This window comes from Crinia signifera, chromosome 4 (assembly GCF_055691185.1).
Source record: "Crinia signifera chromosome 4, ASM5569118v1, whole genome shotgun sequence".
Taxonomy (NCBI): Eukaryota; Metazoa; Chordata; class Amphibia; order Anura; family Myobatrachidae; genus Crinia; species Crinia signifera.
Window position 1 is genome coordinate 239,142,837 of NC_139220.1, and position 13,548 is coordinate 239,156,384.

The 13,548-nt window shown below is 45.9% G+C and overlaps 1 protein-coding gene across 1 annotated transcript; it reads left to right on the plus strand.

The window, feature by feature from the left end:
- The first annotated feature begins 1,096 nt into the window (after window positions 1-1,096).
- SERF2 (small EDRK-rich factor 2) lies at window positions 1,097-11,429 on the plus strand. Its single transcript, XM_083184097.1, has 3 exons — window positions 1,097-1,252; window positions 4,500-4,602; window positions 10,913-11,429. The coding sequence occupies exons 1-3, from the start codon at window positions 1,246-1,248 to the stop codon at window positions 10,974-10,976; spliced, it is 174 nt and encodes a 57-aa protein (XP_083040223.1). The 5' UTR covers window positions 1,097-1,245; the 3' UTR covers window positions 10,977-11,429.
- The last annotated feature ends 2,119 nt before the right edge of the window (window positions 11,430-13,548 follow it).

The window sequence follows — 13,548 nt, forward strand, 5'->3', positions numbered from 1 at the left end:
GGCGGCAGCCAAAGCAGCAGCCCCCCGCCGCCGTACCAACAGCCAGTACCTACCTCCCTCCACTTCCGCGGGCAGAAGCCCCACTCACCCGCCTGCAGCAGCATCTCTCTGTGCGGCTGCTGCCTTCACCCCCTCCGCTCCGACCTGTGAGCTGTATCCGCGCAGCTGGGATGATTTGTGGAGGCCTGTTGGGAGCGCTCCCGGAGCGGCCGCTGCTCGGGTCCCCCAGCTCCCGGGCCACCCTCACCCACGCCTCTCTTATGGAGGGGGCGACGTGGGAACCGGCTGTTCGCCGCAGGGGAGCCTTTTCAGGCGGACTTCCCCTCCGTGACCCTGGCCGTCACCGGGCCCAGGAACGCTTCCTGCTGTCTCCCCAGCATGAGAAGTACCTGGGGAGGGTGTGGGAGATGCCGCTTTACCTGGGGAGGGTGTAGGAGATGCCGCGGTTCCAGGGGAAGGGGGGGATCCATCTTGCAAGGTGCGAGTTTCCACTGGCCCGGTACCAGGGGAGGGGGGTCCAGTGTGTAGGGTCCAAAATACCGGTTCAGACCCGTTCACACTGCAGAAATAATGGATCTGAACCATGTAGGACTCTGCTTTTTAAACATTTTGAATTACCGGTTCTCTTGAACCGGTAATTTAAAACTGGCACTTTCACACTGCATCTATAACCGTTTTGAAACGGTTAAACATCGGCAATTTACCGTGATATAGCTGCAGTGTGAAAGGGGTATTACAGGTTTTGTTTGAAAAACGACAGCTGGCCCTTAGTTTAGTAAATAGACTCTTCTATTTGTAGTGACCGTATATGTAGAGAGTGAGTCAGAGACTGACTACTGCTGGCCTCTTTCCAGCATCCTCCTCGGTGTCTCCCGGTCCAGGCTGCAGTTCAGTGTACGTACACACACACGCGCAGTGCCCAGATGACAGATGTTCCACAAATTTCGCGATCGCGTGTTCTCGTGCAGCCGCGCGCGCGCGAGTATGTACGGACTAGAGTCTGGACTCTGGACTCGGAGGAGCACGCTTCCATTGGCCGGTTCGGCGGAGAGGCCCCGCCCACGTGATGAAGGGGGCGGGCCGTGTGTGGAATACACTAGAAATAGTTCTGTGGGTTTATTTTTCCCCGACGCCAAAGGTCACGTGATAGTTGGCAGCCAATCAGCGTTTGGCAAACGGTGAACCGCAGCAAACTGAAGAGGAAGTTGGTGCTTCACAGGGAGCGAGTGACGGGAGACCGGAGCGATGACCCGTGAGTATACCGGGGTCCTGCGGGGCGACACTCAGCCAGTAGAGGCTCCGTGTACGCTGTAGATGGGTTGATGAGGCTGTGGAGGACCGCCTATGGCCCGAACGCTGCTGTCTCGGCTGCCACGTCAGCTAGGGCCTCGGCTACCCGGGGACAGCTGGTAGGGCTTCGAAGCCCCATCCTCTGGGCCTTCGCCTTACAAAGGGACATGAGGTGCTGTGGAGTACTACTAATGACACGGCCCAGGTCCGCCAATGTTATTACTGTAGGGTTCTGTGTGCGGAGGCTCTCTGCCTTCTATCCCCGGGGAGGCGGCTCCATGCCCTGGGCACCAGTAATAGCCCTTGGTGATATAAACGTGGGCGCAGTGGGTTTACCTTCCAGCGTCCTCTTACTGGCACAGCCACGTACAGATTATGTTGGAGTTCTGCCCTATTCAGTGTTTGGGTGCTAGTAGCTCCTCCGTACCTCCTTATAGTGTCGTGTACATTGACCATGGAAAGTCATGTAGCATTTTGTATAAGCTAATGATCAAGTTTAAGAATATGGCCTCCAGTCCCCTGTGCTGGCATACATTCCCTGCCTCAGAGCACATTTTGGAATAATAACTTGTGGCGAGCGCAGTGAGACAACATGCCTGATATTGTTGTACTGTCTCAGCACCTACCACCTTTGATGGACGGGTATTCAACTTTTCCACTACACTTTCTATTAAGTAATTTTTCCTTAATTTTTTTTTTTTCTCTGAACCTTCCTCCCTCCTCTTTCAATTAATATATGAAAGTTTCTATCACGTCTCTCCCTTCTCTGCTCAAACCTATACAATTTAAGATATTCTAGACCAGTGGTAGCCAACCCTAGCCCTCGAGAGCTACCAACAGTTCACAATTTCCAGACAACCTAGCTGCTGCACAGCTGCACTCATTAATCACTGACACATTTTAAAAGATACACAGATGGAGCTAATTAGCTCACTTGTGATTCTGTGAGGAGACCTACAAAACATGCACTGTTGGTAGCTCTCGAGGACTAGGATTGGCTACCCCAGTTCTAGACTCTCTATGTAAGTTTTGTGGTGTAGGCCATGAACCATTTCAGCTGCCTTTCTTTTTACACTCTCTAATGTATTTATATTCTTCTGGAAATGTGCAGCCAAACATAATGGTCTGTGTGAGGCAAAACCATGCCTTATAAATGATTGCCCCTTTAAAAAAAAAAAAAAAAACTCCCAAGTTCTGATGGCATCCCAAACAGCCACCAAACTTGGAGGCTATTACATTTGGTTGCCAGTCTCTGGAACTGGGCACTGTATTTTTTAATGAGGTTGTGCAGGTGACCTATATAGTGGTATTACTATATATTATTATTTGGTACTTGTGGAGTATCACGGCTCCCATCGTATGCCATATGTAGTGGCATACGATGCGATACGATTTTTACCGATTTTTGAGCATTTTTGCTCAAAAATCGTATGCGATCGCATCGGATGCCATACGATGCGATGGCACCCGATTACGATTTTTGAGCATATTTGCTCAAAAATCGTATGCGATCGCATCGGATGGCATGCGATGGCACCCGATTTTGCATTGAAATGCATCAGAATGCATTGAAATGTGTATTAAACTAGTGAAATGCCCCCAAATGCCATTTTTCATAGTGCACCACCCCCACTATCAACGTCAACCCGAAGCGTGGCGAGCGCAGTGGTAGGCGTCCTACGACCTTTTCATACCCCCACTATCCACGTCGGTGTGGAGTTGAGAATAGAATAGTGCAGCGAGCCACCGAGCCCGAAGCGTGGCGAGCGCAGCGAGGGGACGCGGATACCTGTGAAGCCCGCGAGGGACGCCTATAGCTGTGAAGGTATCCGTGTCCCCTCGCGGGGCTCGCTACGCTTCGGGCACTATTCTATTCTCAACTCCGCGCCGACGTGGATAGTGGGGGTATGAAAAGGTCGTAGGACGCGTACCGCCGCCGCTCGCCACGCTTCTGGTTGACGTTGATAGTGGGGGTGGTGCACTATGAAAAATGGCATTTGGGGGCATTTCACAAGTTTAATACACATTTCAATGCATTTTGATGCATTTCAATGCAAAATCGGGTGCAATCGCATCGCATGCAATGCGATTTTTAGCATATGATCTGCATACGATGCAGGTCGTGGGATCCGTGATACTCCACAAGTTTTTTCTGGCATGAATTCTTCTCTATGCAACAAAGCATCTGACTTACCTTTCTTGTTGCTGCTTTTACATCAAAAAATCTGACACCTAAAATCAACAGGGGGGGGGGTCAATTGCATATCACCCACATGTATTTTGCCTTGGCCAATACTGGATTGGGCATAAAATACACTGCCAAAGTGGGCACTTTCACACCATAATTTACATTTTGAATAATTAGCTGCAGTTTTGCATGGGTTAACAAGTCTTGGGCAAAAAAATTGGCATCTGAAATCAACAGTGTGTGTGTGTGTGTGGGGGGGGGGGGGGTCGTCACTTGCCTGACCCACATTCATTTTACCTTGCATATGACCCATATGCAAGTGACTGCACTTCGTTGATTTCAGTTGTCAAACTTTTTGCCCAAGACTCATTAGCCCATGCAAAACTGCTGTTACACTATAATTTTCCATTTTGAATAAGTAGCAGCAGTTTTGCATGGGTTAATGAGTCTTCGGCAAAAAATTTGACAACTGAAATCAACAGAGGGCAGTCATGTGCAAGGTAAAATTAATGTGGGTCATGCAAGTGCCCCCCCCCTGTTGATTTCAGATGCCAAACTTTTTGCCCAAGACTTGTTAACCAATGCAAAACTGCAGCTACTTATTCAAAATAGTAAATAATGGTGTGAAAGTGCCCACTTTGGCAGTGTATTTTATGCCCAATCTAGTGTTAGGCAAGGTAAAGTATATGAAAGTGACCCCCCCCCCCCCCCCCCCCTGTTGATTTCAGGTGTCATATTTTTGCCCAAGACTCATTAACCCATGCAAAACTGCTGTTTCACTATAATTTACCATTTTGAAAAATTTGCCGGTATAGGGTATATAAACTTGGCTACATCAGCAGACTATGTCGGTGTTGCACAGAACTGTGTTATTAAATGCTGTCGAGGGGAGTATGACATATAAGAAAATAAGAGTTGGAAAAGCATATGAGTGTAGAAGGCCCTGCTTGTTAGAGCTTACATTCTAAAGGTACTTTGATGCATTGAGGCATTTTAACTGTAAAAGCCCATAATTCTGCAGGCGGAAACCAGCGTGAACTTGCCCGGGCAAAGAACCTAAAGAAGGGTACTGATAAGCAAAAAAAGGCAGATGATGGATTATCAGCTGCAGCACGAAAGGAGAGGTATGTACATAACTTTGCCCACAAACTGTATTAAAAATAAACCTTATGCTGAGACATTTGACGGCTCTTTCAACTACCATATGTCGGAGAGAAGTCTTCTGACGTGGTTACTCAGACTAGATGCAACATTTTAAGTAGAACAGAAACTACTGTTCCTTTCCAGTTGATGACATGATCCACTGAACTGTGAAAGTACTAACTACTTGTTATAGTCTGACATAACACTGGGCAAGGCAGAGATTCATTGGAGTCTAAGCTCATGTTGATTGTCTTAACCCGGCATCAGTTTTGGTAGAACATTGTTACATCAGCAGCCAGGTGGGTCAAAATGACATGAAATATTTAACCCCACATGACTTATTTATTTTCTTCTACGATCCCCATGGCAGCCATGACAGTGGGATATTCCCCTCCTCCTACCAGATTAGACAGGACTTTTTTCAGGGACCGCCCCCCTTGGGTATAACAGCTCACACCTCCCTCTCCTCTGTGTCTTTTTCTCCTGTCTCCGTCTAGATAGGACAGGCAGGGCGTTATTTTATTTTTAAACAGGGCTACCTCTTACATCTATGGGATGGCTTCCCGGGAAGAAGGAGAGCTGCGGAGGAGTGTGGCCTTTGAGATACCTGCCTCCAGCAGCTACTAAGGGTAAGGACTGTGCTTAGCGCCAGTTACTTGCCTAAAAATCCCGGCAGCATGTCGTTTTGCAAAAGATCCCCGTTTTTGTGTGGGTGTGTAGTGGCGTTACCTGTAGGCTGCTGAGCTGGGTAGACACGCTGGGAGACAGAGCTGGAGGCTGGCGCGTGGCTGATCGCTGGATGGTCAGCGCGTGTAAGCGTCTGGCTGGGAGCCGACGCTGAGAGCTGCCGGGTGCTGAGACGCGTGCGGCGGAAGTGCGCATAAAACGTCACTTCCGCCGGCGTGGTGCACCAAGTGTGCACCTGAATAATGTCCCCGGAAATGGGGACTGGATTTTTGGTTCCGCTTTGCGGAAATATGCGCAGAAATAGCCAGACAGAAACGCTGCTGGCATATAAGGAGTTAAGCTGTCCTAAATATAAACGGACATGCTTTGCAGAGCCTATGGTGTTGTACAAGCAGCAGAACCATGGAAGAAAGCCAGCAGCAGCAAGCACCTTCTTCCCAGCAGCCTGACATTGCCCCTTTGAGGTAAGCCCTTTGGTTTTTGGGCATTAGTTGGTTTTATTTTTTGCATGATACTAGTTAGGTTTCTGCTTTGTTTCCAGTGTGCCTAAATCACCTGTTCATAAGAAAAGGACAGCTAAGAAGAAATTCCTTACCTGCACCTGCATGAGTTGTGACAAGGCATTTGCTAGTGCCGATAAGAGGACTCTGTGTGAAGACTGTGACAAAATCCCACAGCCTAAGGTGGATAAGTCGGACCAATCAGATGTCCTTAAAAAACTAATGGATTGGATGCAAAAGTCATTCGTCTCCAAAGAAGAATTCTTGCAGTCTCAGAAACCCAAGAGGTCTCGGGAGCAGGCGGGAATGCTGACAGAAGGGGGTGGTTCCTCGGAGGAGATAGAACCAGTGGAGGCAGAAGACATTGAGGAAGGTGAAATAGAGGAAGATGTGAGATCTTTCAACCTCGAATTGGTGGAGAGTGTGCTGAAAAGCATTTACAAATCCATGAATTACCCAGAAGTTTCAGACACCACAGCAGATCCACTTTTCGAAGATAGATCGAAGAAAGGAAGAACCTTCCCGGTTCACAAGGTAGTCAGTGAGATGATCAATAAAGAATGGGTCAACACGGATAAGAGGATGGGTGAGAGTGGATAAAATGTATCCTTTCAAAGATGAGGATTTCCTGAAGTGGTGTCTAGTGCCCAAGGTTGACGCAGCAGTGGCAGAGCTGACGTCTAGAACAACCATACCACTGGAAGATGGGGCGGCGTTTAAAGACGCTATGGAAAGGAAGATCGAAAATTCGCTTAGGAAATTGCACCAGACCTCTGCGCTGTCACTTAAGTCCAGTGTGGCTATTGCTTCGGTGGCAAGGGCAATGAGGCTATGGTCGTCGGAGCTCCATACAGACATAACCGAAAAGATTTCCAAGCAATATCTGCTGAGAAGCTTACAGACCATACAGAAGTCTATCGAATACCTGTGTGAGGCCTCTTTGGACGCGGTGTCGTTCTCGGCTAAAGCGATGGCACAAGGAGTGACGGCCAGGGGGGCGCTCTGGCTCAAACCCTGGAGTGCGGATGCCAATTCCAAGAGTCGTCTAACGGCACTACCCTTTGAAGGCGGGTTCTTGTTCGGCTCAAAATTGGATTCGATGATCCAGAGAATTTCTGGGGGGGAAGTCCGTGAGACTACCCCAAGACAGGAGGAATAGGTTTCCCATCATCCCTACCTCTAGCAGGCAGAATTATAGAGAGGCAAGAAGTTATCGGCCCGGTCGCCAGTACTCCCGTAGGGGAAATCCGAATATGACTCGCCAGTCCTTTCGTCAACAGTATCGGAGAGGTTCCAAGTTATGACGGTGGTTCAATGGTGAGAGTTGGAGCCCGGATGTTTCAGAAGTCTGGAAGACATCGATATCAGACAGATGGGTCAACAATATTGTGGAAAGGGGCTACCAAATAGAATTTCTAAGGAGGCCTTGGAAGAACAAATTTGTCAGGTCAAGAGTTCCAGTGAAGAAACTGGAAAGAGAGACTCTCACCTTGAAGATTCTACAGCTTCTACATATAGGAGCAATAGAACATGTCCCGAAAGACCAAGTACGTCTGGGGTATTATTCGAACCTCTTCTTAGTGGAGAAGAGTACAGGTGGTTTCAGGACCATCTTGGACCTGAGAGGATTGAATCTCTTTGTCAAGAAGCTAAGGTTCAAGATGGAAACTATAAGCTCTATCCTTATAGGCCTCAGACAAGAAGATTGGTTAGTGTCCATAGACCTGAAAGACGCTTATTATCACGTCCCCGTGTCACTAGAGGACAGAAAGTTTCTCAGGTTCTCGCTTCTCGACCAACATTATCAATTTACCTGCCTTCCCTTCGGGCTCAGGACATCGCCGAGAGTGTTCACAAAAGTCTTGGTGACACTTGTGGCAGAACTAAGGAAGCAGGGAATCCAAATCTGGCCGTACCTGGACGACCTGTTGCTGGCGGGAAGATCAGTGAGAGAGGTCCAGATGAGTGTCAAAATTACAATAGAATTTCTGCAGAAGCATGGTTGGGTGATCAACCAAGAAAAAAGTCAGCTGCAGCCATGCCAGACAATCAAGTTCCTGGGTGTCCTTATAGACACAGTAAAGTTTTCAGTGAGCCTGTCGGTAGACCGCTGTCTGAAGATACAAAATCTGACACAACTGTTAACAAAAGGAAGATGCCCCCTGAAGATGGCGCTACAACTTTTAGGGATGATGACATCATGTATACATATCATTCCATGGGCCCAGTAGTACATGAGGAAACTACAGTGGCAGTTGCTCCCATTCATGAAGGATCAGACCCACGAGGGGTTCCAGATAGTCCTGAATGCCAAGACGAAGAATTCGTTAAGGTGGTGGAGCTCTGGCTTGAGGAAAAGAAGCTCCAGTCTCTCAAACCCAGAATTTGTGGTTATGACGACCGATGCGAGTCTTCAAGGTTGGGGCGCTCACCTCGGGAGGAGCTCGGTACAAGGGTCTTGGACCACAGAAGAGAGTGCAAGGTCATCCAATGTCAGAGAACTGCTCGCCGTTTGGGAAGCAATCTGTTGCCTACAAGACAAACTTCGGAATACCAACCTAAGGATCATGTCAGACAATATGACAGTAGTGGCACATATAAACCACCAAGGGGGTACAAGGAGTTTACCTGTACTGAGAGTGTTGGAGAAGATCATGTCGTGGGCAGTGAACAACCTGCAATCAATCTCGGCCGTGTACATTCCGGGTCCGGAGAACACTGTAGCGGACTTTCTAAGTCGCAAGAGGATTCTGCCAGGAGAATGGGAGCTGGACTCGAAGGTGTTCAGTCAAATAGTCGCCAGGTTTGGCGAACCCGAGATAGACCTGATGGCGTCGTTCTCCAACAAGAAGGTGAGCAGATTCTGCTCGAAATCCTTTCACCCACAAGCAGCGGCACTGGACACGTTTTCAGTGAAATGGGAGTTCACTCTGGGATATATCTTCCCGCCATTCCCCATGATCAGCAGAGTGCTCAAGAAAATCAGAGAGGACCGAGTGGAAGTACTGGTAGTGCTTCCATTTTGGCCGAGAAGAGCCTGGTTTACTTCAGTATTAAAGATGGCGGTGCAGCCACCGTGGGTGTTGCCGGTGATACCAGACCTGTTGAAACAGGGACCAATATGTCATCCAGAGCCAGAAAGCTTCTCGCTGAGGGCATGGCGATTGAGCGGGCGACCCTGAAGCGCCATAACTTATCCGAACAAGTGACCGAATTATTGTTGAAAGCAAGGAAAGAAGGTTCCTCGCTAATATATTACAAAACCTGGAAGAAGTTCATCTCATGGGGGAACTTTGAGGGTCAGTTTGCCGATATCTCTACGGCCAAGGTCTTGCAATTCCTGTATGAAGGGTTCGAGTTGGGGCTGGCGGTAGCCACCATTCAGATTTCTGCGCTCAGTGTACTGTTGGACAGAAGATTAGCTGAGGAAAAGCTAGTAAAGAAGTTCTGCAGAGCAATCAAGGGAATACGGCCACCAAGAAAATCCTTAGTGGCCCCTTGGGATCTAAATTTGGTGCTAAAAGCACTGATGCTACAGCCATTTGAACCCCTGGAAGACTCTTCGGTAAAGTACCTAACATGGAAGGTACTGTTCTTGATAGCTATAACATCGGCGAGGAGGGTCAGCGAGATACAGGCCCTCTGGATCAAGGAACCGTACCTAGTGATCTTCCCTGACAGAGTTGTGCTGAGAACTCACCCAGACTTCATGCCAAAAGTCATATCAGCGTTCCACTTGAATCAGGAAATATCCTTGCCTAGGTTTTTCCCTGAGCCGATTAATGACGAACAGAAGGCCTATCATACGCTGGATCTGGTGAGAGCAGTTTCAGTGTATCTGGACCGTACAAAGGAGATCAGAAAGTCTGATCACTTATTCATTATCCCTGAGGGTCCGAAGAAGGGCTCTAGGGCGACGAAGCAAACCATTTCGAGATGGGTACGAGAAGTTATCTTATTCGCCTACAAAAATGAAGATAAGAGACCGCCTCCAATCATCAAGGCACATTCAACCAGGGCAGTGGCCACATCATGGGCTAGAAGGGCCAAGGCGTCAGTATCGGAGATCTGTCAAGCCGCTACATGGTCATCCGTCCATACCTTTACTAACCACTATGCCTTGAACGTGTCTACAGCCCACTTTGGGAATCTTGTAATTGAAGAGGCCTTGTCCATAAGATAAGTCTCTTGAATAAATCACTGTTACATTCATATTGGCTCCCTCCCGTTTATTGTACAGCTTGGGTATGTCCCACTGTCATGGCTGCCATGGGGATCGTAGAAGAAATATGCGAATTATACTCACCGATAATTCCTTTTCTTCCTAGAGATCCCATGGCAGCCACTTATTTCCCACCCTTTGTGTTAGAAGTTTTTCAGGGACGTTGAGACACTCGAAAGACACAGAGGAGAGGGAGGTGTGAGCTGTTATACCCAAGGGGGGCGGTCCCTGAAAAAAGTCCTGTCTAATCTGGTAGGAGGAGGGGAATATCCCACTGTCATGGCTGCCATGGGATCTCTAGGAAGAAAAGGAATTATCGGTGAGTATAATTCGCATATTTTTTTTTTATTTTTATTTTTTTTAAAGATTTGTAAATTCATCAGTATATTTTAGATAAGACTCGCAAAAAAGTTATTTATGTGAAATAAAACACCTTTAGTCATGTTAGGAACTTTATTTTTGTAAATTCTTTTCATAATTGTAAAATGGACATCCTTAGTCTCACTGGTATTAAACTAGATAAAAGTAATATTTTTAACATAAATCCACTAAGCTGTGGTGAAAAACAAGAATTGAGGGGTCTTAACTCCAGCTACTGAGAAGTTTGGCAACATCGCAGTACATTAGAAAACTAGTGAAATCTGCCTAGGTCATAATCTAAGGGATGACGCTAATAGATCATACTCGCTAAAGGTTGAACTCGATGGACACAAGTCTTTATTCAGCCTTAATTACTTGTAATTATGTAACTTGCCTGATGTTGTGTTAATTGTTACTGTATAGAGATAATGACATGCTGTACCCTGTATCGCTGATGTAGAATACTTTCCCCCATATGCTCCTATGCTGTACATTAACTTACTCTTTTTCCCCCTTATCTAGAGATGCCCAAATAATGCAGGAGAAACAGAAAAAGGCAACGGAGAAGAAAGATGATCCTAAATAGCATCTGTGGGTAGCAGTGTGACTAAAGATGGAGGAGGATAACATTATGATACATTGCCCAATCCCTGAACAGAAACATTTGGCTAAATGGCTTTGTTTGCCCCCAATGCTAACTATTCTTGCGGTGCATTGTTTCCAGCGTTTTTTCCTTTAATCATAGACCAGTAGCATAATTGTTCTCTCCCCCTCCCCCCCCCCCCCCCCCCCCCGCCTCATGTACATATTATAAATATACCACTTGATCCTAACCCTGCACAAAGTTCTGCCCCTTGTTTTTAACTTGTCGCTTTCTCTGCATGCTGACCTAGCTTTGGTTGAGTCAGCTTTTCTCTAATACGTATTCTAATCAAGTTCAAACTTGAATCACTTCACCGTGATTGAAGTAACCTGTCATTTTGTATTCACGCTGGACCCAGTCAAATATTTAATAAAATGACTTTTTTTCCGTGAAGAATTATCTTTTTATACAAGAAAGTGTTCAGTGTTGGTAGAAGGGGATCTGTTACACTGGCGAATATGTGACACTACACCAAAGTGCTAATTAACCACTTTGTTGGTATGCCTTGAAATCTTCCAGGCTGAGCTGTAGGAGCGGGCATACCACTGATTGGCAGGTGTGACCAATCCCTGGGTTGTCCATATAGAGCAGGGGTGGCCAAACCGGTCTTCGACCTCTACCAACGGTCCATGTTTTCCAGGTTACCTAGCTGGTGCACAGCTGTAGTCATTACTAACTGTCACATTTTCAAACATGCTGCATTCATTCCTACTATAGATCCACAGGCTGCCTGAAAACATGCACTGTTGGTAGATCCTGAGGACCGGTTTGGCCACCCCTGATATAGAGGATAGCTGATGTTCCTTAGCTGACCATTTTAACTAGTGAAAAGCAATCCAGATCAACTGTGAGCATTGACTAGGTATCTGGGATAGGGAGTATCAGAAGGGGACAGATACCAGTTACTCCCATCTTCAATAGTTCTTCCATTATTTTTATTTTAAGACCTAGGTGGCCACACAGTATGTGGAATGTGAAATAGGCTATATTTATGCAGTGATGCTCAAAGGGGTGAAACATACAACACTGTGTAATAAATAGTACAGACATACTGTAGAATTGTTTTAGGACTACAAAATCAGATGCAAATGTAGTGAAACGACAAGACTGGAACAGAAAACCATATATGGTCAAAACTATACACCTTAAATAAATCCAAATCTGAGTTTTTTTTAAGATATATTTTTTTTTTTTTTCTTATAACCCGTTCCTGACGCAGCCAGTTTTTGCCTTCCTGACGCAGCCAGTTTTTGCCTTCCTGACAGAGACCTTTTTTTTCAAATCTGACATGTATCACTTAAGTGGGGATAACTTTTTTTTTGCTTTTACTTATCCCAGTGATTTTGAGATTGTTTTTTCGTGACACATTGTACTTCAAGTTAGTGGTAAATTTGGGTCGATACAGTCTGTGTTTTTTTGTGAAAAATACCAAAATGTCGTAAAAAAAATGGAAAATTTAGCAATTTGCAAAATGTTAACTTTTCTGCTTGTGAGACAAATAATCATACCACTCAAAATAGTTAATAACTAACATAGACCATATGTCTACTTTATGTTTCCATCATTATTTCAGCCTCCTTTTAATTTTTTTGGACACTAGGAGGCTTAAAATATGAATAGCAAATTCTCAAATTTTCAAGAAAATTTCAAACACTGATTTTTTTTTTTTAGGGACCAGTTCAGTTCTGATGTGACTTTGAGGGACTTGTATGTGAGACACCCCCATAAATGATGCCATTTCAAAAACTGCACCCCTCACAGTATTCAAAACAGCATTTTGGAAGTTTGTTAACCCTTTAGGTTTTTCACAGGAATTAAAACAAAGTGTAGGTGAAATTTCAAAATTTCATTTCTTTTTTGCAGATTTGCAATTTTAATACATTTTTCTAAGGAACACAGTAGATTTTACTAGAGAAATGTGACTAAAAATTGATTCCCCCAATTCTTTTGTTTTCATAAATATCCTATATGTGGCCCTAGTGTGCACGTTGACCAAACCACAGGCTTCATAATAGAAGGAGCACCTACTTGATTTTGGATCCTCCTTTTTATGAGATTATTTTTTAGGCACCATGTAGGTTTCTAGGCACCATAAGATGCTAAAAGTTAGGAACCCCCCCACAAGTGACCCCATTTTGCAAACTACACCCCTCAGGGAATTCAACTAGGGGTATAGTGTACATTTCAAACCCCCAGGGGTTTCACCAATTGTGGTACAACTGGGCAGTGAAAATGAAAAATTAAATTTTTTACACAAAAATGCAGTTCTGGCTCAAAATTTTTAATTTTCACAAGGAATGAAGGAGACAAAGCACCCCAAAATCTGTGCCCCAATTTCTCCCGAGTACAGCAATGCCTCATGTGTGACCAAAAAATGGCAGGACTCAGAAGGGAAGGAGTGATATTTGGATTTTGCAGCACACATTCTGGTGGAATGAATGGTGGGTGCTATGTTGCATTAGCAAGACCCCCGAAGCACCAATACAGTGGAACCCCCCCACAAGTGACCCCATTT